This window comes from Macaca mulatta, chromosome 16, assembly GCF_049350105.2.
Source record: "Macaca mulatta isolate MMU2019108-1 chromosome 16, T2T-MMU8v2.0, whole genome shotgun sequence".
In the NCBI taxonomy this organism is placed as follows: Eukaryota; Metazoa; Chordata; class Mammalia; order Primates; family Cercopithecidae; genus Macaca; species Macaca mulatta.
In genome coordinates, this window is record NC_133421.1 from 90,681,865 (window position 1) to 90,707,604 (window position 25,740).

The 25,740-nt window shown below is 55.5% G+C and overlaps 2 protein-coding genes and 1 long non-coding RNA gene across 4 annotated transcripts; 2 read left to right on the plus strand and 1 right to left on the minus strand.

Moving 5' to 3' along the window:
• Positions 1 to 615: 615 nt before the first annotated feature.
• Positions 616 to 3,424, minus strand: LOC144336072 (uncharacterized). Its single transcript, XR_013407494.1, has 3 exons — positions 3,283 to 3,424; positions 1,664 to 1,743; positions 616 to 746 (listed from the first exon to the last, which is right to left on the minus strand). It is a non-coding gene; the product is annotated as an uncharacterized LOC144336072 (long non-coding RNA).
• Positions 2,184 to 10,382, plus strand: CHMP6 (charged multivesicular body protein 6). 2 transcript variants are annotated; one of them, XM_077973373.1, is made up of 9 exons: positions 2,184 to 2,221; positions 2,252 to 2,351; positions 4,935 to 5,044; positions 5,137 to 5,224; positions 5,797 to 5,883; positions 7,124 to 7,189; positions 7,391 to 7,471; positions 8,555 to 8,609; positions 9,283 to 10,382. In XM_077973373.1, the coding sequence occupies exons 2-9, from the start codon at positions 2,289 to 2,291 to the stop codon at positions 9,336 to 9,338; spliced, it is 606 nt and encodes a 201-aa protein (XP_077829499.1). In that variant the 5' UTR covers positions 2,184 to 2,221; positions 2,252 to 2,288; the 3' UTR covers positions 9,339 to 10,382. The 2 variants fall into 2 exon arrangements, with proteins under 2 accessions (XP_077829499.1, XP_028692733.1); XM_028836900.2 differs by having other exon boundaries at positions 2,184 to 2,351.
• A 3,588-nt stretch (positions 10,383 to 13,970) lies between these two features.
• Positions 13,971 to 17,258, plus strand: LOC114673016 (uncharacterized). Its single transcript, XM_077971059.1, has 3 exons — positions 13,971 to 13,974; positions 14,131 to 15,188; positions 17,093 to 17,258. Exons 1-2 carry the CDS (start codon positions 13,971 to 13,973, stop codon positions 14,865 to 14,867), a joined length of 741 nt encoding a protein of 246 aa, XP_077827185.1. The 3' UTR covers positions 14,868 to 15,188; positions 17,093 to 17,258.
• The last annotated feature ends 8,482 nt before the right edge of the window (positions 17,259 to 25,740 follow it).

Below are 25,740 nucleotides of genomic sequence, written 5' to 3' on the forward strand. Positions count from 1 at the left end.
CAGAAGCCTTTGCTTTTACCAGACCTGGCCAGCAGTACACCGTCACAGCTCCCCGACTCGGAGTGCCTGCCACAGATCTTCATCGCCTGGCGTCCTCGAACATCACACTGATCCACTGATGCATGCTCATCGGATCCGAGTGGAACAGCAAAGGTTCCCTTGTCCCCCTCGCACGGGAGCGGCTTGCCTCTTCAGTGCCCACTGCTCAAACCTCTGGGGGAGCATACAGACGGGCAGTGTCTAGCAGTGGATGCTTATAGCTCCGGAGGCCCCAGAGGGCGTGTGTTACAGGGTGCTCTTTTAGTTTAGCCGTCTGTAGGCGGCTTGTGTTAACCAGCTCAATTAGACCCCCTTCCTTATCACAAGGACAGGCTTTCTGAATCCCAGGTGCTTGCCTTGGTGGACCGGAAGTATCGGATCATGTCTGGGCCTGGAGAATGGGTGCAAGGTTTTATTGAGTGCAGGTAGCTCTCAGCAGACGGGGGAAGCCAGAAGGGGATGGCGTGGGAGGGTTTTCCCCTGGAGCGGGACCACTGAGCAGCCCGGGTTCTCTCCGATCGTCCTGGACAAACTCCACCCCATTCTACGGCCAGTGGCCTCCCAGAGCAACAGCATGCTCTCCTCCACACCCTCTCAACGTCCAGCCAATGTGTTGCTCTTGATGTCCAGCCACTTGTGTGTCTGTCGGCTAGAGTCCTGGGGATTTTACAGGCACAGGATGGGGGCGTGGCAGGCCAGGGTGGTCTCTGGAAATGCAACATTTGGGCAGGAGAACAAAAATCCCTGTCCTCACCCAGGTTTGTGGGCACAGGCGGTGGGGGAATCCCTAGCCAGGGACCACGCCTTCTCTACCTAGCTCTTCCCCATACATGAGGAGCAGGGAGTAGCAAGTCTTTTTTTTATCCCAATGTCCCCATGGACACCAAGGAAAAAGGACTGCAGATGTCTTAGTGAGACAAATCAGAGGGTGGGAGATGAACCCCACAAAAATTCAGGGGCCCCCTCACCTTCTGGAGTCCAAAGGTTTGGAACAGGTGATAATTATTCTCCTTTTGATGTTATTTGTTATATTTTTTGTAGGGATGGGGTCTTGCTATGTTGCCGGGCTGGTCTTGAACTCCTGGCCTCAAGCCATCCTCGGCTGAGTGCTTTTCTATGACACTTAGTGAACGCTGGGGAACCACAGCCAGGATACTCAGGCGGGAACCAGGGGCTGGAAGCGGGTAGCTTCTCCCTTTTATTCCTTATCCCCCTTCACATGTTTCTTAGCCACCCAGGGAAGAATGCTTCTGTCGGGGACGCAGCCATGATTCCTTGGAAGGAGAAGTTGAGCCTGGCCATGCTGGGCTCCTCCTGGCACTGATCCACAGACAGGGAGCAGCGCAGTAGAAGAGGGGAGATCCCAGGGCTGAAAGGCTGGGTGAAGGGGCGCTGCTGGGTGCATTTCAGGGAACACTTTAAAGTGCCAAACGGCCAGGCGTGGTGGCTCACGCCGGTAATCCGAGCACTTTGGGAGGCCGAGGTGGATGGATCACAAGGTCAGGAGTTCAAGACCAGCCTGGCCAATATGGTGAAACCCTGTCTCTACTAACAAAAATTAGCCAGGCGTGGTGGCAGGCATCTGTGGTCCCAGCTACTCAGGAGACTGAGGAAGCAAAATCACCTGAAGCTGGGAGGCAGAGGTTGTAGTGAGCCGAGATCGTGCCCCTGCACTCCACCCTGGGCGACAGAGCAGGACTCCATCTTGAAAAAAAAGTAAAAAATAAAAAGAAAGTGCAAAATGTTAGCTATCACATCACTAAATGCAGCATTTTGTGTTCAGAACCAGTGGGGGCAGTCATTCCTGCACAAGATTCCTGAAAGCCTGAGGAGGCTGAATTATGTTAATCTAAAAGGATTCCATCTAATTAGGAGATAAGAAATTTTCCCCTTCACCTGCACCAGAAGGGTGCACGGAAACACGTCATTTAGAACATCCCGGGCCCTAACATCCAGGTATCCGTGCCACTTCTCTGTACGGGTCCAAGGAGGCCGCGGTGTTCGCGGCGGTCGCCAAGACCGGCGGTCTGTGGTTTCGAACCCGCGGCAACGGCGCGCGGCCGGGGGAGGTGCTCGGACTTCGCGTTCCGCGGCGCCTGGCCCGGCGCGGCCGCCGTAGCGGGAGGATCCGAGCTACGGTGGCCGTGAGGCGGCGGTAGCGATTGGACTCGGTGGGGCCGGAGCCGGGGCCGGAGCCGGGGCCGGGGCCGGGGCCGGGGCCGGGGCCGGGGCCGGGGGCGGGCGCCGCCATGGGCAACCTGTTCGGCCGCAAGAAGCAGAGCCGTGTCACGGAGCAGGACAAGGCCATCCTGGTGAGGACCCGGGCCCGGGGCCAGGGCCGGGGCGGGCGGCGGGGCCGGAAGAGCCCCGCGCCCTCGGCCCCCCGCGTTCGGGTGGGGAAACTGAGGCGCGGCGCGCAGCCGGGCCACTCGGCCTCTCCGCCCTGCGTCCTCCTCGCCCGCGGGGCCTCGGGCCGGGGTCTCCTGCGCGGCGCCGTGGCTGCCGACTTCCCCCGGGCCCGCGCGTCCGCCTCTGCGAGCCCCGCCGGGGTGGGCGCGGCCGGTGACTGCGGGATTCGACGCCGGCGTTCGGGGCTTGGCCACAGCCTGGCGGCCTGGCCGTGGGGTCCGCGCGGCGCTGGGCTTTCCCTGGCTCTGGGCCCGCAGGAGCAGGTCCCGGCCCCGGGGGTCCCGGCTCTCCCGGAGTCGCTGCCCCCGCCCACGTCCCTCGGCTCATTTGCCCCCTGGTGCCCTGGGCCGGAGCCCCCTCGGTGCTCCCGGCTTCGCGAGGCCGTGCGGGGCCATCCCCTCTCCCTCGCCCCATCCAGGCCAGGACTGGAAGGAAGTCTGCCCTGGTCCGAGGAGCGGCCGCCAGGTGCGCCGAACGCCTGCCGGGGTCCTGCCGGGTTTCCGCAGCGCCTGGGTGCAGGACCACCGTGTTACCGTGTTTGGCGCGTTTGTTTGCGGCGACTCCAGACTGACTCCCCGGGGCACAGCCGGGCCGGTGGTGGTGCCTGTTCCCATGTGAAAGTTAGCTTCTGTAGGATAAGGAATCGCTTGGCATGTCAGGGACACGGCAGGTTAAGAATAGTCCATTTTTGTAACGGGATAAACGTGAAATGAAAGACACCCCGAAATGGGAGCAGGGCTAGCTTTTTCGGATGCTTTCTTTTCTAAATTTTGTGCAACAGAAATAATTTTATACTAAAAGAGAAGTGAATGCAAATGAAAAAGGGGATCTTACCTTGGCATCTGAGTCCATAAGCTATGAAAAGAAACAACGGGCACGTTTGTCCCTGGAGAAGATGGGCACAGCACTGGGCACCGTCCCGAGCTGCCTGTAAGACAGCTGGGCCCAGCCTCCATCGTCCGCCCTCCACCTACCCTGGCAGCCCCAGGGCACTCCCTCCCCTCCCTTTAAGGACTCAGTTCCGGTTTCTCTTCAAGCACTTGCCAAGCACTTGCCAAGCACTTGCCAGGGGCCACTGTGGGCTCTTGGCTGTGCAGACCCGTGTTCCCGGCTGCCGTAGGTCTCCCCAGGATTTTGGGTGCTTGGGAACAGCATCCTTAGCACACAGTAGCACAAATGATTGCTTTTTTTTTTTTCTGTTTTCCTAGGATAACAGGTGTTCCCCATGCAGCCTGTGACCCTCCACTGAGACCTCGTTTTACAGGGGGCAACCTGGCCACACCTTTGGCCCCTGGGTCTCCCCAGCAGTGGGGCTGGGCAGGGGGCACCTTTCACTGTGGAGGACCCACAGGTCTTGGCACTGTGGAGCGGAGACTCCGAGGGTGGAGGGAGCACTCTCTTCCTATGCAGAGCCTCAAAGAGGCACACAGTCCCTGACCCAGCTAATTCCCCTCAGCCTCCTGCCTTAAGGCCATAATCCCTCTGCCTGCATGGGCTTACCATTGTCTGAAGTGATGACGTTTGGAAAACTCAAGGGCCTGATAAGGCAGGACTGGCTGAAGTTCCTCAGTGGCCGAGTGCCCGCTCTGGGGCGGCGCACAGATGAGAGGCGGTCAGCGGGGCCGCGGGGCACATCACCGAGTGCGTGTCCCTGCAGCTGAACGGTTGGCAAAGCGGCAGGGAAGCCACAGGCACCTCATGTGGCTGAAGCCCAAGGAGAGATGCTGGGGGGATGTCTGAGTCCTATCCTGGCCGTGTGGCTGCTGGCACTTGGGTACTCACTACCTGCATGTTCTCGAGTCAGAACCTTTTTTTTTTTTTTTTTCCCCCCGAGATGCAGTCTCGCTCTGTCGCCCAGGCTGGAGTGCAGTGGCACAATCTTGGCTCACTGCAAGCTCCGCCTCCCAGGTTCACGCCATTCTCCTGCCTCAGCCTCCCAGGTAGCTGGGACTACAGGCGCTGTCACCACACCCAGCTAATTTTTTTTTTTTTGTATTTTTAGTAGAGACAGGATTTCACCGTGTTAGCCAGGATGGTCTCGATCTCCTGACCTCGTGATCCGCCCGCCTCGGCTTCCCAAAGTGCTGGGATTACAGGCGTGAGCCACCGCGCCTGGCCGAGTCCGAGCCTTTGAGGTCCTGGCAGCTGCTCCCTGACCTGAGCCCAGAGCGTTCATACCGCTGGCGGGCAGGCTCGAGGGTGGACCCACGGCAATGCCGCGGCGGTCCTTCCCATCCCTGTGATGGACTGTGGGTCCGGGTGGACCCTCTGGTGGGACCGCCCCATGCGTGGCAGGATGTGGAGCAGTGTCCCTGGCTTCCACCCCCCAGATGTGTCCAGACAGCACCACCTGTCCCCTGGGAGACAACCCTGCCCCATGAAGGACACTCGTGGAGGGCCGCCTGGCCTCCGTGTCCGGCGCTCAGTAGCACGGCCAGGGCCTGCAGCGTGGGCTCGGTGACACCAGGCCCGCTCTCTTTTGGCAGCAACTGAAGCAGCAGCGGGACAAGCTGAGGCAGTACCAGAAGAGGATTGCCCAGCAGCTGGAGCGTGAGCGCGCCCTGGCCCGGCAGCTGCTGCGGGACGGCAGGAAGGAGTGAGTGGGCCCGGGCAACGTGGGCACCCTGTCGGCTGGGGTGGGACGCCGGGCAGGGCCACAGCGGGTCATTCTTGGGCTTCCCTCTGCAGACGGGCCAAGCTGCTGCTCAAGAAGAAGCGATACCAGGAGCAGCTCCTGGACAGGACAGAGAACCAAATAAGCAGCCTGGAGGCCATGGTAGGTGGCCGGGTGCTTCGCCCTGGGGTGCAGGTGCAGCTGGAGGCAGCTCTGCCCGACTGCATGGACATCGGAATTTCTCCCGAGAGCGGAAAGCTCCTCCTCTCAGATGCCTGGGGCTGAAGCTGACCTGAAGTGGGGCGGGGCTGGAATCCTGGGCTGGAATCCTGGGGAGTCTGCCAGGAAGCTAATGGTCTTAAGGGGCTGGGGGGCAAGTTGTCTCTCGCAGGACTGAGGTGGGGAAGGCTGGGCCACGCCTGGGTGATGTGGGTAGGTCAGGGGTCTGCATGGGGGACTGAGTGTCCCTGGCGTTAGGGACCCGAGCGGCGTGGTTCTGCTCCTGGGTAACCAGAGCTACTAACTAGCAACCAGCGGTCCCGAGTGTCTCCCCGTCGCCTTCTCCGTCCTGCGCGTCGCCACCTGGCAGCGGGAGAGGACAGGGAGGAGCAGGTGTCAGGAGTCGCCCTCACGCCCAGCAGCACCCGTCCAGCGTGGTGTGAACCCTGCCCCTGGGCCAGGAGGAGGGCATGCCGGATCCTCAGCACCTGCGTCTGCTCTGGTTTCCTTTTCAGGTTCAGAGTATTGAGTTCACCCAGATCGAAATGAAGGTGATGGAGGGGCTGCAGTTTGGAAATGAGTGTCTGAACAAGATGCACCAGGTGGGTCTCTGCAGGGCCAGGGGCATCGGGGCGCGGGGAGCCCAGTGGGGCTGGAGTTGGGGGTAGGGTGGGGGACTTGTCTCACGGTGTTTGTGTCAGACACAGGGCAAGAGGCTGGCAGGAGAGATGTGTCGGGTGCTGCCAGGCAGGCAGGGATGCAGTGACCTGAGGGTGGGGTGCAGCACAGGCTGGGAACTGTGGGAACTGTGGGAACTGGGTCCCCAGGCGCTGAAGTGACATAGAGGGGAAGTCTGAGGGTAGGGAGGGGTCCGGCAAACTAATCACAGAAGGCTTCCTGGAGGTGGTGGGGCGTGGTGGCTCACACCTGTAATCCTAGCACTTTGGGAGGCCGAGGTAGGCAGATCACGTGAGGTCAGGAGTCTGAGACCAGCCTGGCCAACATGGTGAAACCCTGTCTCTACTAATAATACAAAAATGAGCCAGGCGTGTTGGCAGGCACCTGTAAACCCAGCTACTCAAGAGGCTGAGGCAGGAGAATCACTTGAACCGGGAGGCAGAGGTTGCAGTGAGCCGAGATTGTGCCATTGCACTCCAGCCAGGGCCATAAGAGCAAAAAGAAGGCTTCCTGGAGGAGGTGAATACCGGCCTCGTCTCAGGCCGGGCATGGATGTGAAGCCCAGCGTGGCCATACCACGTTCCCCTACCAACCCCATCACACTGCTGACTTGGGGGGGCCAGTGGGTGGGGCTCGTTGGGGACTCACCTGGCAGGAGGTCTGGCTATGCCACTTTTCCAAGTGTCTGGTGAGTACTGGTGGTGTGTGCTGGTCAAGCACAAGTGGCCCTTTGACCTTGCCACTCAAATCAAGTCACCTGCTCAGAATGTTCCACCTGTTGCTTATTTTTACCTGTGGCTGTGAGAGCTGACTCAGGTGTGAGAGGAGCAGCGGGCATCAGAGCACTGCAGTCGTGGCCTCTGAAAAGACTCATGGAACAGCTCCTGTGGCCTCAGGACGGGGCCATGCCTGGGACACGCATGGCTTGGCCTCATTTAAACAGAGACAGGAGCTGGGTGTGGTGGCACGCACCTGTAGTCCCAGCTACTCGAATGGGTCACTTGAGCCCAGCCTGGGCAACACAGCCAGACCTTGTCTCTGAAAAATAAATAAATAAAAATAAACAGGGGCGAGGCCGTGGCCCTGAGAGCCCAGGAGGCCTCTGTCGGGGGTCTACGATTGGCCCCACCCACAAGAGTCAACACCCGTCACCCTCGTTCACAGGTGATGTCCATTGAAGAGGTGGAGAGAATCCTAGATGAGACGCAGGAGGCCGTGGAGTACCAGCGGGTAGGTGGCACCCTGACCAGCCTGCCCCCAACTGTGGGAACCCACAGGGCCACCCTCTGTCCACCCCTATGTGGGCCAAACTGTCCCACACCCTACAGCGGCCACCTTCTCTCAAGGGGACGAGACCCAGCCACAGGCCGTCTCCTTCCTCCATGAGGGGCCTCCTCCTCGCTGCTCTCACCACCACCTGTCCTTTTGCAGCAAATAGATGAGCTCCTGGCAGGAAGCTTCACTCAGGAGGATGAAGACGCCATCCTGGAGGAGCTGAGCGCGATCACTCAGGTAATGGCCCCTCAGGACTGAGCAGTCACTCGGGCGACAGGACCCCCGGGACTGAGCAGTCACTCGGGCGATGGGACCCCCGGGACTGAGCAGTTGCTCGGGCGATGGGATCCCCAGAGCTCAGACCCCCAGTAGGCCCTGCCCGTGGTGATCCCGTATGTGGTGTCCCTTAAGTCAATAGTCTGGAGTTTGTAACTAGCTTTCTACCTGAGGTGACTTGGTTTTCAGGGTTGCTCACCTGACAGTCTGGTACAGGCAGGCTGGCCCGTGCCCTGGACGGAGCTGGGAGGCTGGGCCTTCCTGGTGCCTCGGCCCCTTTCTATGCCTGGCTGTCACGGATGTGGTGCTTGATTCATGGGCTGGCTTTCCCCAGCCGTGGCTGCTGACTCACGCCCCACGCAGGCCCTCGCCATGGGGGCTACGTCCTGGCCCCACGCTCACATCCAGGCTCTGAGTTCACTCCCCAACAAAGGGGTTGTCCTCTCTGTGGGCCCCTGCCTCAGTCTGCCAGATTCTCATGGTGCCCCCAGAGCCGGCCCCTGCTGCCAGCTGCCCCAGTGCTTTGGTGCTGTGTGGCCCGTGGTGCGCTGCGCCCACCTGCCTGTTCAGTTACTTTCTCCTGAGGGTCCGAGTCCTCGGGGGCCTCCAGGGCAGGCCAGTTGAGAGGCGGAAGCACCGTTGCTGGCTTAGGCAGCCAGGCTTGCTGGGACAGCATTGTACCACGGCCCGCCCCACAGTGGTGGACACCAGCGTGACCTGGGTGTCTGTGTCACCACCCCTTGGTCCCTGAAAGCCAGTGTCTCTGGGGTACACCCAGGATGTGGCCACCTTACGGCCCCTCGGGGCCTCAGGGTCTGTTGGGAGGAGCCTCCATGGTGGCAGCCGCATCACCTCCCAGGGGATTCTGGTGGTGCCAGAAGCTGGGGCGGGTGCAGACTTGGGTCTTCTGAGCAGCACATTCCTGTCCGCTTTAACTCCAGCTGAGAGCAGCTGACTGACAGGATCCGTGTACTCTCACGGAGGCCCAGGAAGCCTGGGGCCGACCTGTCACCTGCTCATGGCCTTACCCTTTGCTTCTTGCAGGAACAAATAGAGCTGCCAGAGGTTCCCTCCGAGCCCCTTCCTGAGAAGATCCCAGGTATTTCCATGCTTGATTCTTTTGAATGGTTGGAATTCACAGGAGAACAGAGGATTCTAGAAGGGAGCAAGACAGAATGCTCCCAGCCCTTCCACTTGTCTGAGGTCGTCCCGGCCTTCCTGGGCCGTGGGCGAGCCCTGCGTGCCTGGCTATGTGGCTCGGGCGTGTGTGCCTGGCCTTGGGGTTCGGCTTGGGTTTCCCAGGGGTTGGGTAACTGGGTAACCTCGTAAGAGAGCCATACCCCATTCCAAGAGGCACATTCAGAAATTGGAACTGGGAAAGGCTTCTTTAGCAACTCCAGCTCATTCCCAGGGTCTAGCCCAGGATTAGCCGTCAGCCAGGTATGGCTCTCCCCGTGGCACTGCTCAGCCCATGCTCTCCACCCTGCCCGCTGGGAACCTGAGTCTTTAGAATCATCCATCCACATTTGTTCTGTTCCTTTACCCATCTTTGGGGCTCTTCTCTCTGGGGCCCACTGTCCCGTGTCCCTGGCCCCGTCTGTCAGCCCCATTGGCTTCCTGTTTGTCACTTGCCTCCCCCAGAGCTGGGCGTGCCCTGCCGTAGTGCGAAGCCTCCTGAGCTGGCCCTTGCCACCCCTGTGGCCTCGTTCCTCCCTGGAGGTCTCTGCCTGTGGGTCTTTGGCATGTCATAAACATCTCTGTTTCCTCCACAGAAAACGTCCCTGTCAAGGCCAGGCCCAGGCAGGCGGAGCTGGTGGCAGCTTCGTAATGTGGCCTCCTCTTGCGGGACTCGCGGGGGTGCCCCAGGGACTGTGGCCCACAGAGAGTTTGGGTCATCGCCAGCCCCTGACCGGGTTCCCTGGAGCCCAGCGCGCACGGTGCTGAGCAGAGCCACAGCCACGCAGGCGCACGTGCAGGAGGACTCCAGAGTGTCTCCTGGCGACCTCGAGCCTGAACGCACTCAGGCGCCACCGGCCTGCTCTCGTTCTGGATTAAACCCTCGGCTGAGCCCAGCTTCTGCCGGTGGTGGCTCCCCCGGCGGCCGTGGCCCAGGCCCGATGCCTCTGGTGCTGTTCCCCTGCAGTCCCAGCCCCCCGCGTGGCTCGCGCGTCTGTGAGGAAGACACCTCCAGACCTTGGGGTCCCCGCACTTCCTCTCGCTCCTCGCCGCTCCCATTCGCTGGTGCAGGCTTCCGTTAAGGGGCCCCTCCCTTGGCCTGGCTTCTGGCGCACCTCAGCTTCCCTGCTGGTGGGCGGACCCCGGGGAGACCAGCATGTGCTGAACCTCTCCGTGCCTCTGCCCCCGCGCCCGACGCCCACCTCCCGTTTGAAGGTGGCCGGCCAGGGGTGTTCTTGCTGGATTGACAACACCTAGAGCCCCGACTCCCTGCTTGCCACTCATGGCTCTGTCCACCAGGGCTCAGCCCGGCTGCGAAAGGACCTCTGATGCTCGGGAGACGCTGCTCCAGCAGGTGCAGCCCCTGAAGTTTGTCCATGGGGGTCCCTGCGGCTGGGGCTCATGGAACTGCGAGACCCAGGACCCTCCTGCTCTGCAGGCCTCTGAGCCACCAGCAGCCAGGACTGGAGCCACCAGCAGCCGGGACTGGAGCCACCAGCAGCCGGGACTGGAGCCACCAGCAGCCGGGACTGGAGGCTGTGGGGCATGGCGTGACTTCTCGTGCACAGGGCTGGTTTGGTTATGAGACGATCTCGCTGGGACTGCCCCTGCCTGTGGAAAACCACAGGGACCAAGGGAGCCGCCATCTCGACCCCCAAACAGGCCAGCCCGTATTAAAGTTGGCCCTGCACGCCCACTGCCTCGTGGACTTGGGTGCAGTGGGCACCTAGGCGTGGCTCCCTCTGTGGGAGTGTGGGTGGGTTTGTGTGGCCCCTCCCCCATGGTGACCCTGACCGAAGCCCGGCCCCTTGACCGACATGGGGACGCTCACTGGAGGGCGCCTGCCCAGCCAGGCCAGGCCTGGGCTCTGCACATGTGATATGGAGGCTCTGGGCCCTGAGGGCCACCTCTGGGCAGCTGCCGTCTGAGGGCCAGGGTGCTGCTCTGACCAGGCTGACGGCCTGTCTCCCTCCAGTGGCTTCGTGTAATCCTGGGTCTGCGGGTGGGCAGTCATGCGAGGGACGCAGACAGTGCAGTGCCCCCAGAGGGTCGTGGGTTTGGGGTCCTGGTGCCCAGGTGGGAATCTTGATGTGCGGGGAACATGCTGGGCAGGTGCCCCCCAGGGGGTGGCTCCACACCCTGCAGTGCCAGGTCTCGGGACTGAGGAAGCCGAAGACCTGGGTTTGCGGGAAAGTCTTGTTTCTCCGCGTGGTGGCAGCTCTCCTGCAGTGCGCGTGTCAGCTGGGGGTGAGGGGGTCTTCCGACCACCCTTGCGGGAATTGCAGAAAACTAGTTGGCTGGGGCTCCCCCCGTCTGTCCCCAGGACTGCCAGGCAGCCTGGAGGGCGTCTCATGATGAGGCTCCAGCCCCATGAGCTGCTTCCTGCAGCAGTGCGTCCCAGGCCCGTGGAGCACCAGCTCAGTGTCCCAGACTGCATGGAGGTACCAGGAGCCTGCACTGGGGAGTTGCAGGTGCGGCTGGAGGGGCCTTGGCTCCTGTAAGTCCCAGGCCTCAGTCACAGCCTTTCCACACCCTGCCAGTGGGGCAGATCCCTCCTTTCCCTCTGCCTCCTCTAGAGCCCAGGGGCCTCCACCAGAGGCCAGGTGTTCTGACAGCATTTTGTGGCAGGACTCTGCTCTCAGCCCTGACTGGAGCAGCTGTCCACCCCCTTGTGCCAAGTTCCTGGTCAGAGCCCAGGAGGCCATCCAGGGAACACCAGTAACCGTCTGTCCCTGCTGCAGCACAGTTGGGGGCAGGGTGGGGTCCATGTTCCCTCCTACTATCCAAGAAGTGAGAGCCTGAGTAATGATCAGCGTGTTCTGCGTACCAGTGTTCGTTCCCGAACCTTGCAAGGGTCTGTCTGGACAACCCAGGGTGACGTTGAGCTGATTCCCAGCTCTGGCATTGGTGTGGCCCGGCTGGCCGGCTCCTAGTTCTGTCAGTGCAGAGCCCAGTGCTGGCCGGAGCCCGAACAACCTGATCTCCTAATCTAGGTTGGGGACACAGGACCATGACAATCACAAGTGAAAATTAGGTGTGGAACCTCAGGGCGGAGCTGGTGTCCTGCCAGGGATGCCTGGGGACCGGGGGGAGGACTTGGAGGAGGAGAGGCTGCAGAGAGCAGGGACACAAAGGGTGGGGGTGTCACACAAAGGGTGGCTCAGAGAGTGGGGAAGGGGCGTAGAGGAGCCATAACCAGCAGCTTTGAGGGGTGTTGGAGCCCGCCAGCCACAGAGGACTTCTCAGGGAGGGAATGGGGCATAATGTGGAAATGGTGCCTTCGTTTTCAGAGGCTGCAGACACTTTGGAAGGCACACTTGGCTGTGGTGCAGGCAGTGTGGCAGTTAGAAATGTGTGGGACGGGCCAGGCGTGGTGGCTCACGCCTGTAATCCCAGCATTTTGGGAGGACAAGGTGGGCGAATCATGAGGTCAAGAGATTGAGACCCTCCTGGCCAACTTGGTAAAACCCCGTCTCTACTAAAAATACAAAAATTAACTGGGCGTGGTGGCGTGCGCCTGTAGTCCCAGCTACTCAGGAGGCTGAGGCAGGAGAATCGCTTGAACCTGGGAGGCGGAGGTTACAGTGAGCCGAGATCGTGCCACTGCACTCCAGCCTGGCGACAGAGCGAGACTTTTTCAAAAAAAAAAGTGTGGGACAGAATGGAGGGGCCGGCCTGGACGGGATGGGGCCCCTGACCCCTGCGTGCCCGCGCTCAGCCAGCTCCTGCGCAGAGCAAGTACTCGGGGGAGGGGAGGATGGTTTGCTCCAAACTCGAATCCCAAATGTTGGCTGGCGTGGTTGCAGGATCCTTTGGATCCTGGTTTCTTCACAAATGAAGTCTTGAGGGTGGCCCTTGGGGGTCTCTTCCAGCTCTGAGTCCACTTCTGTCCCCAGCCTATAAACTGTCTGCACATATTGACATTTGGTCTCTCAGGGACTCAACTTTAGAAACGCCTTGTCCATTTTGTGCTGCTATCACAGAATGCTTGAGACTGGGTAATTTATGACAAACGGTCAGCTGGCTCACAGTACCGGAAAGGTGCCGGCATCTGGGAGGGCTGTCCGTCCAGCTACACCGTCACACGGTGGAAGGCAGGAGGGGAGCCACCGCACCCTTTTAGAACCAATCCCAGCTGTTAGGATGCAGCCTTCATGGCCTAACCACCCTCTAAAGATCCCACTCGATACTGTTACAAAGGCAATGAAACGTCAACAGGTTTTGGAGGGGACAAACATTCAAACCATAGCAGAAAGTGTGGAAGGAACAGTAACCACACTGAACAGAACGACCATGGTGATTAAAGAAACCCCAAGTGAAACCATGACCCGTTTTACATAATCCTGGAGAGAACAGTGCGGCCCCAGTGCTTGCTGGGCTGCAGGGACAGGGTCCACCCAACTCAACAGCATCCAGCAGCCCCTCCGGGCCGCCAGCAGACAGATGTTGAGAGCAGCACTGATAGTTTGGGTGGGTGTGTGTGTTAAGACAGGGTCTCACTGTTGCCCAGGTGTGTGTGTGTGTGTGTGTGTGTGTGTGTGTGTAAGACAGGGTCTCACTGTTTCCCAGGCTGGAGTGCAGTGGTGTGATTATGACTCACTGCAGCCTGGAACTCTGGGGCTCAAGCAATCCTCCCACCTCAGCCTCCCGAGTAGCTGGGACTGCGGGTATGTGCCACCAAATCCAGCTAATTTTTGTTACTTTTTGTAGAGATGGGGTCTCACTATGTTGCCCAGGCTAATAGCTTTAAAAAAATGATCATACAGGACGACTGGGTGAGGTGGCTCACGCCTGTAATCCCAGCACTTCGGGAGGCCGAGGCGGGCAAATCACCTGAGGTCGGGAGTTCAAAGCCAGCCTGACCAGCACGGAGAAACCGCGTCTCTACTAATAGTAAAGTACAGAATTAGCCAGGTGTGGTGGCGGGCGCCTGTGATCCCAGCTACTCAGGAAGCTGAGGCAGGAGAATCGCTTGAGCCCGGGAAGCGGAGGTTGCAGTGAGCCGAGATCTCGCCACTGCACTCCAGCCTGGGCAACAATGAACTCCATGTCAAAAAACAAAAAAAAACCCAGGAAAACAGAAGATCGATTTTACCTACAGTGCTGTAATTTCAGCACATGTGGGCTCGTGTAACCACCACGATAACCTTCCATCACCCCCGAAACTCCCGCCAGCCCTTTAGGGTTGCCCCTTCCCCCCAACCCCACCAGCCCCTGGTGACCACTGATCTATCTTCCAACCCATAGTGTTTTTCCGGGAATGTCACATAAACAGAAGCCGACCATGGGTCACCTTTCTGGCGCCTTTCTCTCTGCACAAAGTCTTTGTCCTCATGAAGCTGTCAAGTGCCAAATGCTTGTCCCTTTTCCCTGCTGGGTAATAATCCCGGTGCCACCCTTGCTATTGGTTGACGCACGTCTGGCTGCTTTTCGCTGGCTGTGAGCGGAGTTGCTAGGGACATTGCCACGGGGCTGTGAGCGGAATTTTCTCTCTCCGGTGACCCTGAGCTGCGCCTTTCTCAGACACCCGCCTCCGGAGGCCTCAGGCGCTCTGCGGGGGTTCTTGGGGGAGGAGGTGGGCGTTCCCGTTATTTCAGCGGCGCTGCCCTTGGACCTGCGGGAGGGACCGTGGGACCCGAGATATCCCTGCCTGGCCTCCGCTCTCTACCCGGGGGTGGGTCTCGCCCACCCAACCTCGGGTAAGGACGCTTCTGGAAGGAGGGGCGCCCCGGGACCCCGCCCAGCCCAGCCCAGCCCAGCCCAGCCCTTCCCCGGGCAGCGGCGCGGGAAGCGTCGGGCGGCTCACGGGCGTCGTCATGGCAACGCCGTGGGCTTCGTAGGCTGCGAGGAGCCGGGACCTCGGCCGCCTCCGCCCCTCCACGCCCTCCCCCCGCCCTCCCTGGCTGCAGCTGGACCCGGCTGCGCGGGACGCGGGGCCGCCTTCCCGGGGATCGCCAGGGACCACCCGGCGCGTTCCCTGGGAATCCGCACCCCTAGCCCCAGCGCTCCAGAGCGACCCGGGACAGCCCCTGGCTGCCTGCAGAGGGCCCGTGGGCGAGCCCCGGGTGGACCCAGGAGTGAGCACCCGGTGCGTGGGGACGATGATCCCGCGAGGGAAGCGCACGGGCGGCAGGGGCTGTGGGAGCAGCCCCGGGAGAAAGGGGCGTGGAGCGCGCGCTGAGCTGCCCTTTCCCGCAGCGGCCCCGCGGTTGGAGGTGGGTTTGGGTTTTGGTTTTTCTTCTGTGGCAACAGTTCTGTCGAGATACTACTCGCCTGCCACGCAACTCACCCATTTTAAGAGTACACCTCAGGGGTCCTGCGTGGTATTGACAAACCCGCCGCCATCACCACAGCCAATTTCAGAACATTTTCATCTCTTCGAAAGAAACCCTGTACCGTTCAGCGGTCACCCTCCTGGTCCCCATCCGGTCCCCGGCCCGCCCTCAGCAGCCCCGCACTGTCCGTAAAGCCCCGTGTCCTGCACTGTAGGTGCAATCTGTACCTTGGCATCTGTTGTGACTTTCACCTTACAGCCTTTCCAGGCTCACCTGTGCTATCGTATGGACCAGTACTTTGTAGGGGGGGAGGGGGTTGTTTTGTTTTTGTTTTTTGGGGTTTTTTTGGGTGTGTGTGCGTGTGTCTTTTATTGAGCCAGGCGTGGTGGCGGGCGCCTATAATCGCAGCTACTCAGGAGGCTGAGGCAGGAGGATCACTTGAGCTCAGGAGTTTGAGGCTGCAGAGACCTCATCGTGCCACTGGATTCCACCCTGAGCGACAGAACACAACTCTGTCTTTAAAAACAAGACAAAAAAAAAAAAAAAAAAAAAAAAAAATGCCGGCTGAGGTGGCTCGCGCCTGTAATCTAGCACTTTGGGAGGCCGAGGCGGGTGGATTACCTGAGATCAGGAGTTCGAGACCAGCCTGACCAGCATGGAGAAACACTGTTTCTACTAAAAATACAAAATTAGCCAGGCGTGGTGGCGCATGCCTGTAATCCCAGCTACTCCGGAGGCTGAGGCAGGAGAATCGCTTGAACCTGGGAGGCAGAGGTTGCAGTGAGCCAAAATCATGCCATTGCACTCCAGTCTGGGTGACAGAGCAAGACTCTGTCTCAAAAAAAAACAAGCAAACAAAAATCAGCCAGGCGTCATGGCACGCACCTGTAGTCCCAGCTCTGTGGAGGCTGAGGCAGGAGAATTGCTTGAACCCATGAGGCAGAGGTTGCAGTGAGCCGAGATCGCACACTGCCCTCCAGCCTGGGAACAGAGTGAGACTCCGTCTGATATAAATAAATAAAACAAAAAAAAATTTTTAAACAAAAACATTCCTTTACAGGTTTCTGTGTGGACAGGGTCTGCTTTTGGGTCTGCACCTGGGAGTGGAATTGCTGGGTCATGTTGTAACTGGATGTTCATCCGTATGACGAACGACCACACTCTTTTCCACAGTGGCCGTGCCGCTTCACTCCCGCCAGCAGTGTGTGATGGTTCTGGTCTCTCCACAGCCTCACCAACTCTTATTTTCTTTTTGATTACAGCCACTGTAGCAGGCATGAGGTGGTACGTCATTGTGACTTTGACCTGCGTTTCTCTGATATCTAATTGAGCATTTTTTCGTGGGTTTTACTGGCCATTTGTATATCTTAGAGAAATGTCAATTCAGATCATTTGCCTATTTTTAATTGGGTTAGTTGTCTTTTTATTGAATTATAATACTTTATTCTGGATACTAGACCCTTATTAGATAGATGATTTGCAAATATTTTCATCCATTCTTTGGGTTGTCTTTTTTACTTTTTTGATGGTGTCCCTTGAAGCGCAAAAGTTTTTAATTTTGATGAAATCCAGTTTATTTTTGTTGTTATTCCTTGTGCTTTTGGTGTCCTAGCTAAGGAACCCCTGCCTAATCCAAGATCATGAAGATTTGTGTCTATGATTCCTTCTTAACAGTTTTATAGTTTATTTATATTTATATAAATATGCTTTTGAGACAGGGTCTCGCTCTGTCACCCAGGCTGGAGTGCAATGGTGTGACAGCTCACTGCAGCCTTGACTTCCCTGGACTCAGGTGATCCTCGCACCTCAACCTCCTGAGTAGCTGGGACCACAGATGCACACCATCCAACTGGGCTAATTTTTTTTGTTTTGTTTTTTTATTTTTTATTTATGTATTTTTCTTGACACGGAGTTTTTCTCGTCGCTCAGGCTGGAGTGCAGTGGCACAATCTTGGCTAACTGCAACCTCCGCCTCCTGGGTTCAAGTGATTCTTTTGCCTCAGCCTCCCTAGTAGCTGGGAATACAGGCACGCACCACCACGCCTGGCTAATTTTTGTATTTTTTGTAGAGACGGTTTTGCCATGTTGGCTAGGCTGGTCTGAAACTTCTGACCTCAGGTGATTTGCCCGCCTTGGCTTCCCAAAGTTCTGGGATCACAGGTGTGAGCCACCGTGTATTTTTATTTTTGTAGAGACAGGGTATCACTGTGGTTGTCCAGGCTGGTAAAATTTTAATTCTTTTTTTTTTTTAATGGGTGGGTGGGGGACAGAGTCTTGCTCTGTGGCCCAGACTGAAGTGCAGTGGCGTGATCTCGGCTCACTGCAACCTCTGCCTCCCGGGTTCAAGCGATTCTCCTGCCTCAGCCTCACAAGTAGCTGGGACTATAGGCACGCACCACCACGCCTAGCTAATTTTTAGTAGAGACAGGGTTTCATTCTGTTGGCCAGGCTGATCTTGAACTCCTGACCTCAGGTGATCTGCCCGGCTCAGCCTCCCAAAGTGCTGGGATTACGTGAACCACCACGCCGTGAGCCACCACGCCCGGCCTGACTTCTTTCTTTTGTACGTGGGTATTTCTCTGTCCCAGCGTCATTTGTTAAAAAGACAGCTCTCTCCCTGTGTAATTGTTTTGGCACCGTGTGGACACCTGCTCCCTGTAGCTGGGAGCTTCTTTCCAGCCCTCAGTTCTGTCCCATGGCCCCGTGTGTCTATTCTTACCTCCTCATGGCAGCCTTGTAGTAAGCTTTGAAATTGGGAAGTGTGAGTTCTCCAACTTTGTTCTTCTTTTTCAAGATTGTTTTGGCTATTCTGGGTCCCTCAAATTTCCATGTGAATTTTTAGGATAAGCTTTTCAGTGTCTGCAGAGGAGCCAAGTGAGATTTTGATAGGAGTTGCGTTGAATCTGTGGATGCATTTTGAGAGTGCTGCCATCTCCACTACATGAAGTCCAGGTCCGCGGATTGAGGGTGCCTTTCCATTTATTTTGGTCTTCTCTACTTTCTTTCAACCAAGTTTTGTAGTTTTCAGAGTATAAATTTTGTACTTCTTTTGTTCGGCTTATTACTGTTTTATTTTTGGTGCTATTGTAAATGAAATTTTCTAATTTCAATTTCAGATTATTCATTGTAAATATACAGAAATACAGCTGATTTTGTATATTGAGCTTGTCTCCTGCAATGTTGCTGAACTTATTTATTAGTTTTTGTTTTGTTTTGTTTTTGTTTTTGTTTTTTTAGTGAAATCCTTAGGATTTTTTATATACAAGATAAGGTCACCTGCAAAGAGAGATAGTTTCACCTCTTAATTTCCAACCTGGATGCCTTTCATTTCCTTCCCTGACTGCCAGGTTAAAGCCTCAGTACAATGTTGACTAGAAGTGGGTATCTTTACTTCACATTTTTCTATTCCACTCCCAGCCCAAAAATACTAAAAACAGGAAGAAAAAGTCCATGCAAAGAGTATTTCATGAAAAATTTAACCCATTTCTTTTTCTTTTTTTTTTTTTTTTTTTTTTTTTTGAGATGGAGTCTCGCTCTGTCGCCCGGGCTCTGGAGTGCAGTGGCCGGATCTCAGCTCACTGCAAGCTCCGCCTCCCAGGTTTACCCCATTCTCCTGCCTCAGCCTCCCGAGTAGCTGGGACTACAGGCGCCCGCCACCTCGCCCGGCTAGTTTTTTTTTTTGTATTTTTTAGTAGAGACGGGGTTTCACGGTGTTAGCCAGGATGGTCTCGATCTCCTGACCTCGTGATCCGCCCGTCTCGGCCTCCCAAAGTGCTGGGATTACAGGCTTGAGCCACCGCGCCCGGCCCAACCCATTTCTTTTTCTTTCGCTTTCTTCCCTCTCCTCCTTTCTTTTTCTCGTCTCCTTTTCTTTCTCGCGCAGGGCAGGGCAGGGCCAGGGTTAGCAGTCCAGGGCCAGCAGGTCAGCGTAAGGTCAGAACTACTCTGACTTGTGGTGTGTACTTGTCAGTCTTTATGATATTCTTGTAGATTCAATCATGAAACATGAGTTTGATGCTGGTGTGATTGTAGGTGGTCTTGCCGTCAGGTGAACAGTTGCTCCCAAAGAGAACTGACGGCTCAGCCTCAGCCTGGAGGGCATGTAGACCTCTCATGATATAACTCAGTGCTGGGAGGGAAGTCAACAGAGTGAATTAAGGACAGAACCAACACTCAAAATGATGGCAAGAGTTGCACCCAAAGTCAACCAGATGACACGCCAACAAAATACAGTAAAAAGCCCATAAAGGTCAGTTCTTGGCTTCAAAGAAAACTATATTGGGCAGTGATGCATTTGGAAAATAGGAAACCTTGCCTGCTGGCAGACACTCTGCAAGTTAACTGTGGGATCCAGCTGCTAACTCCATCAATGTGACCTTAGACTTCATTAATGGAAGTGTCTACCTGATTGGATGTAACAACCTCCTCACTAACTTATATTTACGATGCTGCCCCTGAGTCAGCAGTAAAAGTTCAAATTATATTCAGAATCTTCTGCTTAATAAATTAGCAAAGTGCTGGCAGGGCACGGTGGCTCATGCCTATAATCCTAGCACTTTGGGAGGCCGAGTCGGGTGGATCACTTGAAGTCAGAAGTTCGAGACCAGCCTGGCCAACATGGTGAAACCCCGTCTCTACTAAAAATACAAAAATTAGCTGGTGGTGGTGCACACCTGTAGTCCCAGCTACTCAGGAGGCTGAGGCAGGAGAATTGCTCAAACCCGGGAGGTGGAGGTTGCAGTGAGCCGAGATCGCCGCTGCACTCCAGCCTGTTGACAGAGCGAGACTCTGTCTCAAAAAAAAAAAAAAAAAAAAAGAAAAGAAAGAAGAAATCAGAAAATGCAATGGGGAAAGCGTAACCATGGGTCTGGCTTATTCACTGTGTTAGCTCAGCTTCCTGAGCACTGGTTTGCGTATAGAGTAGGCAACTCCCAAAATTGGGTTGAAGAAATGAATTATCAACATTTTAAAAGTGTTTGCTGATTGAACAGGCAAACTTCAGATACCTAGAGAATTGCCTATGCAGAGTGCGTCATTCCCTGGTGATGTCAGATGGAGAGTGGCTGGAGTCTTCCTCTGTATATTGGTCCTTCTGATGTATTTAAAACTCACATTTAAAAGCATTTGTTCCGCTGGGCACAGTGGCTTACACTTGTAATCCCAGCACTTTAGGAGGCCAAAGCGGGAGGATTGTTTGAGCCCAAGAATTCAAGACCAGCCTGGGCAATGTAGTGAGACCCCACTTCTACAAAAAAAAAAAAAAAAAAGACGGGCATGGTGGTGCGTGCCTATAGTCCCAGCTACTTGGGAGGCTGAGGTGGGAGGATCACTTGAGTCCAGGAAATGGAGGCTGTAGTGAACCGTGATCATGCCACTGTACTCCAGCCTGGGAGACAGAGCAAGACCCTGTCTCAATTCAAGAAAAACTGTTCTGAAGCGCAGTGTAGCCTAGTACTGCGGCATTCCCACCTGTATTCCTGCTTGTTCCATTTACTTGAGAAACATTTTTTTCATAAATGTGAAAACATATCCATCCCAGTTTCCCTACGTTAATTCCAGACTAAGAGCATTTAACCTGAGTTTAGTGGTAGATTTAAGGACACTCACGAGAAAAACCTCCATTTATACAGAGGAGCAGCACCTTTCCTTATCTCGAGGATGACGTCCCACAGGAGATGCCTGCTGTCCCCCAGACAGGCTCTAGGGCTGTTCGTCTGACCTGCCGTGGAATGTCTCACATGGCTGCGACGCCAGCCCTTCAGTCATCTCCCGTGGATGAAGCCATCATGGGAGTATCTTCGGTATGTGTCTCTGTTGCTTGTTCTGCCCTCTCTTTTTTGAGACGGAGCCTCACTCTGTCACCCAGGCTGCAGTGCAATGGTGCAATCTCGGCTCACTGTAACCTCCGCCTCCTGGGTTCAAACAATTCTCCCGCCTCAGCCTTCCAAGCAGCTGGGATTGCAGGGATGCGCCACCACGCCCGGCTAGTGTTTGTGTTTTCAGCCGAGACGGGGGTCTTGCTATGTCACCCAGGCTGGTCTCAAACTCCTGGGTTCAAGCGATTCTCCTGCCTCAGCCTCCTGAGTAGCTGAGATTACAGGCGCCCACCATCACACCTGGCTAATTTTCGTATTTTTAGTTGAGGCAGGGTTTCACCATGTTGGTCAGGCTGCTCTCAAACTGCTGACCTCAGGTGATCCTCCTGCCTCAGCCTCCCAAAGTGCTGGGATTACAGGCATGAGCCACCTCGCCCCGCCGGCCAGCCCATCTCTTTCACTATTACAACTAACAAGTCAAGTCCAGGAAAAAAAGTCTCCCTTCCCCCTGCCCTCCCCTCTCCCCGCCACTGAGGACTCTGCAAAGTAAACCACTAAACCAAAGCTGTGGACGTGGCCCCTGTGGGGAAGCCGCGTCCTGGTTTTATTTTCTCTTTTCTCTCGTAGCTTTGCCCCAGGATGGGCCTCAGTTATGGAACTGCACAGCAACAGAGAAAGCCGAAACTCCCGTAGAAACCTGGTCCTTTTGGCAAGAGAAATGGTGAACGGGGGCCGCTGAGGTCCAGAAAGTGTGTGGTGAGGGGAATCCCAAAAGGGAGAGAGTGGGAGAAAGAGGCCTCGGGACTCTGAGGGGGAACCAGCAGCAGCCCCGGCTCCCCCACCCGAGTTGCACCTGTGTGGGGGTGCACTCAGAGAAGCAGCATGAATTGGCTTTGAAAGTGGAACTTGGACTGGAGCAGAGGCAGCAGAACTTTGTGGTTGGAACTAACCAGGTTGATGGGCACTAACAAAAAAAATTAGCATTCTCCAGGGTACTGTCACAGAGTCTACCCAGCATGACAGTCAAAATGTCCAATTCATGGCCGGGCATGGTGCTCACACCTGTGATCCCAGCACCTTGAGAGGCCGAGGCAGGCAGATCGCTTGAGCCCAGGAGTTCGAGACCAGCCTGGGCAACCTGACAAAAATCAGTTTCTACCAAAACATACAAAAATAAGCTGGGTGTGGTGGCACGTGCCTGTATTCCCAGCTACTAGGGAGGCCGATGTGGAAGGTTGGCTTGAGCCTGGGATGCAGAGGTTGCAGTGATCTGAGATTGCACCACTGCCACTCCAGCCTGGGCAACAGAACCAGACCTGGTCTCAAAATTTTTTTTAAAAGCCCAATTCATAATCCCAAATTATGTGACCTATAAAAAAATCATGAAAAAATGACCAGTTTCCAAAGGAAAAGTGATACAGTTTGGATATTTTTCCCCGCCCAAGTCCCATGTTAAATTGTAATCCCCAGTGTTGGAGGCGGGGCCTGGTTGGAGGTGTCTGGATCATGAGAACGGGTCTCTTATGAATGGCTTGGGCCATTCCCTTGGTGATAAGTGAACTCTTGCTCTGAGTTTACACGAGATCTGGTCATTTCAAAGTGTGTGGCACCTCTTCCCTGCTCCCCGCCTGCCCCTCCTCTGCCTTCCACCGTGATTGGAAGCTTCCTGAGGCCTCCTCAGAAGCCGATGCTTGATGCTTTCTGTGTAGCTGCAGAACCATGAGCCAGTTAAACTTATTTTCTTATAAATTATCCAGTCTCAGATACTTCTTTTTTTTTTTTTTTTGAGACGGAGTCTTGCTCTGTCGCCCAGACTTTAGTGCAGTGGTGCCATCTTGGCTCACTGCAAGCTCCGCCTCCCTGGTTCACACCATTCTCCTGCCTCAGCCTCCAGAGTAGCTGGGACTACTGGTACCCGCCACCACGCCCAGCTAATTTTTTGTATTTTTAGTAGAGACAGGGTTTCACTGTGTTAGCCAGGATGGTCTCGATCTCCTGACCTGTGAACTGCCCGCCTTGGCCTCCCAAAGTGCTGGGATTACAGGCTGAGCCACCGCGCCTAGCTGCTCGGCTATTTCTTTATAGCAATTGCAAGAATGGCCTAATGCAGAAAATTGGTACCAAGGGGTAAAGCATTGCTATAGATACCTGAAAATGTGGAAGCAGCTTTGGACCTGGGTAATGTGCAGAGGTTGGAAGAGTGTGGAGGGCTCGGAAGACGACAGGAAGATGAGGTAAAGTTTGGAGCTTCTTAGAGACGGGTTAAATGATTGTGGGCAAAATGTTCATAGTGTCATGGACAGTAGAGGCCAGGTTGATGAGGTCTCAGCTGGAAATGAGGAACTGATTGGAAACTGGAACAAAGGTCGTGTGTTCTTCGCTAAGGTTTTGGCAGAGAGCATGGCTGTATTCTGTTCATGCCTTGGGATCCATGTACATTTAAACCTGAGAGTGATGATTTGGGGTATCTGGTGGAAGAAATCCCTAAGCAGCAAAATGTTCAAAAAGTGACATGGCTGCTTCTAACAAACTACTCAGATGTGGGAGCAAAGGAATGACTTAAAGTTGGAACTTATATTTAAAAGAGAAACAGAGTGTAAAAGTTTGGAAAATTGGCCAGGTGTGGTGGCTCACACTTGTAATCCCAGCACTTTGGGAGGCTGAGGCAGGTCGATCCCGTGAGGCCAGGAGGTTGAGACTAGCCTGGCCAACATGGCAAAACCTCATCTCTACTGTTGGGAATAACACTCAAAATCCTAAGGAGATTGAACACTCAAGCAAATGATTCTTTTTTTTTTTTGGAGACGGAGTCTCCCTCTGTCGCCTGCAGTGCAGCGGCACTATCTTGGCTCACTACAAGCTCCGCCTTCCGGATTCACGCCATTCTTCTGTCTCAGCCTCCCGAGTAGCTGGGACTACAGGCGCCCACCACCACGCCTGGCTAATTTTTTGTATTTTTAGTAGAGAAAGGGTTTCACCGTGTTAGCCAGGATGGTCTCAATCTCCTGACCTTGTGATCCGCCCACCTCAGCCTCCCAAAATGCTGGGATTATAGGCGTGAGCCACCGCGCCCGGCCTCAAACAAAGGATTCTCAGCAAAGCAATTTTACTTCTGTGCAGACAGGTGCTTCTCTTGGCCAGTCGCCATTAGAGCTCACCTGAACAAAGGGGTACAAGAGCCTTTATTTCTGATGCAATCCTGTCCCTGTACCCTTTCTCCATTGGCCGGGGTCGGTTTGCACAATCTGAATTAATCCCAGTTGGCTAGACATTTGAACTTTCTTTAGATAAGGTGGGCACTCAGGGAGAGAGGGAAAGAAGGGGAAGGGGCGTCTGCAATGAGCTAGAGAGCTAGTCTCCTTCCAAATAAGGAAAGGAATGTGAGCTGGTACTGATAAGCCTGGTCCTGTGGTGTGTCCAGGCATCTAACAAAGGCAGAGAAGAGAAAAAGGAAGAAGGGGTGGGGGAGGTACTATGAATTGAAGAAAGAATTGATCAGGCTATTTGGTGTTTATTTGTTTGTTTTGTTGTTGTTGTTGTTTTTTGAGACAGAGTCTCGTTCTGCCGCCCAGGCTGGAGTGCAATGGCTGGATCTCAGCTCACTGCAAGCTCTGCCTCCCAGGTTTACGCCATTCTCCTGCCTCAGCCTCCCGAGTAGCTGGGACTACAGGCGCCCACCACCTCGCCCGGCTAGTTTTTTTGTATTTTTTAGTAGAGACGGGGTTTCACCAGGTTAGCCAGGATGGTCTTGATCTCCTGACCTCGTGATCCGCCCGTCTTGGCCTCCCAAAGTGCCGGGATTACAGGCTTGAGCCACTGCGCCTGGCCTGATCAGGCTATTTGAAGAGAAACCTCATCATATTCCACATCTACTAAAAATACGAAAATTAGCCAGGTGTGATGGCGGGCACCTGTAACCCCAGCTATTCAGGAGCTGAGGCAGGAGAATCACTTGAACCCAAGAGGCGGAGGTTGCAGTGAGCCAAGATTGCACCACTGCACTCCAGTCTGGTGACAGAATGAGACTCTGTCAACACCCCCCGACCCAAAAAAAAAAAAAAAAAAAGTTTGGAAAATTTGCAGCCTGGCCATGTGGCAGAGAAAGAAAAAGCTTTTTCAGGAGAGGAATTCAAGCAGACTGTGGAGGAACCACTTTTTTTTTTTTTTTTTGAGACAGAGTTTCCGTCTGTCTCCCAGGTTAGAGTGCAATGGTGCAATCTCCACTCACTGCAAGCTCCACCTCCCAGGTTCATGCCATTCTCCTGCCTCAGCCTCCCTAGTAGCTGGGACTATAGGCATCTGCCACCATGCCTGGCTAATTTTTTGTATTTTTAGTAGAGACAGGGTTTCACTATGTTAGCCAGGATGGTCTCATCTCCTGACCTCGTGATCCACCTGCCTCAGCCTCCCAAAGTCTGGGATTACAGGCGTGAGCCACCACACCCGGCCGAGGAACCACTTCTTAGAGATATTTGCATGACTAAAAATTAGCCAACAGCTGATGACCAAGCCAATGAAAAAAATGCCTCAAAGGCATTTCAGAGACTATCATGGCAGCCCCTCCCATCACAGGCCCTGAGGCCTAGGAGAACGAAATGGTTTTGTGGGCCAGGCCTAGGGCCCCACTTCCTGTACAGCCTCAGGGCGTGCTCCCTACATGGCATTCCAGCAGCTCCAGCTCCAGCCTCAGCTCAGGGGCCCAGGTACAGCTCAGGCTGCCGCTTTGGAGGTTGCAAGCTGTAAGCCTTGACAGCTTTCACACGGCATTAAGCCTGTGGGTGCACAGAATGTTAGAGTGAAGGCTTGGCAGCCTCTACCTAGATTTCAGAGGATGTATGAGAAAGCCCAAGTTCCCAGGCAGAAACCTGTTGCAGGGGGCAGAGCCCCCACAGAGAACCTTTACTAGGGCAGTGCCAAGGAGCAATGTCCACAAATCCCCCAAATCCCCTCTTTGAGTAACTGA

What these genes read in the sequence shown, in the direction of transcription:
- CHMP6 (XM_028836900.2), top strand. Translation starts at nt 2,289, where the DNA reads ATGGGCAACCTGTTCGGCCGCAAGAAGCAGAGCCGTGTCACGGAGCAG. An exon ending in AGGCCGTGGAGTACCAGCGG is followed by an intron (nt 7,190 to 7,390) that starts GTAGGTGGCACC and finishes GTCCTTTTGCAG; the next exon opens with CAAATAGATGAGCTCCTGGC. An exon ending in CCTTCCTGAGAAGATCCCAG is followed by an intron (nt 8,610 to 9,282) that starts GTATTTCCATGC and finishes TTTCCTCCACAG; the next exon opens with AAAACGTCCCTGTCAAGGCC.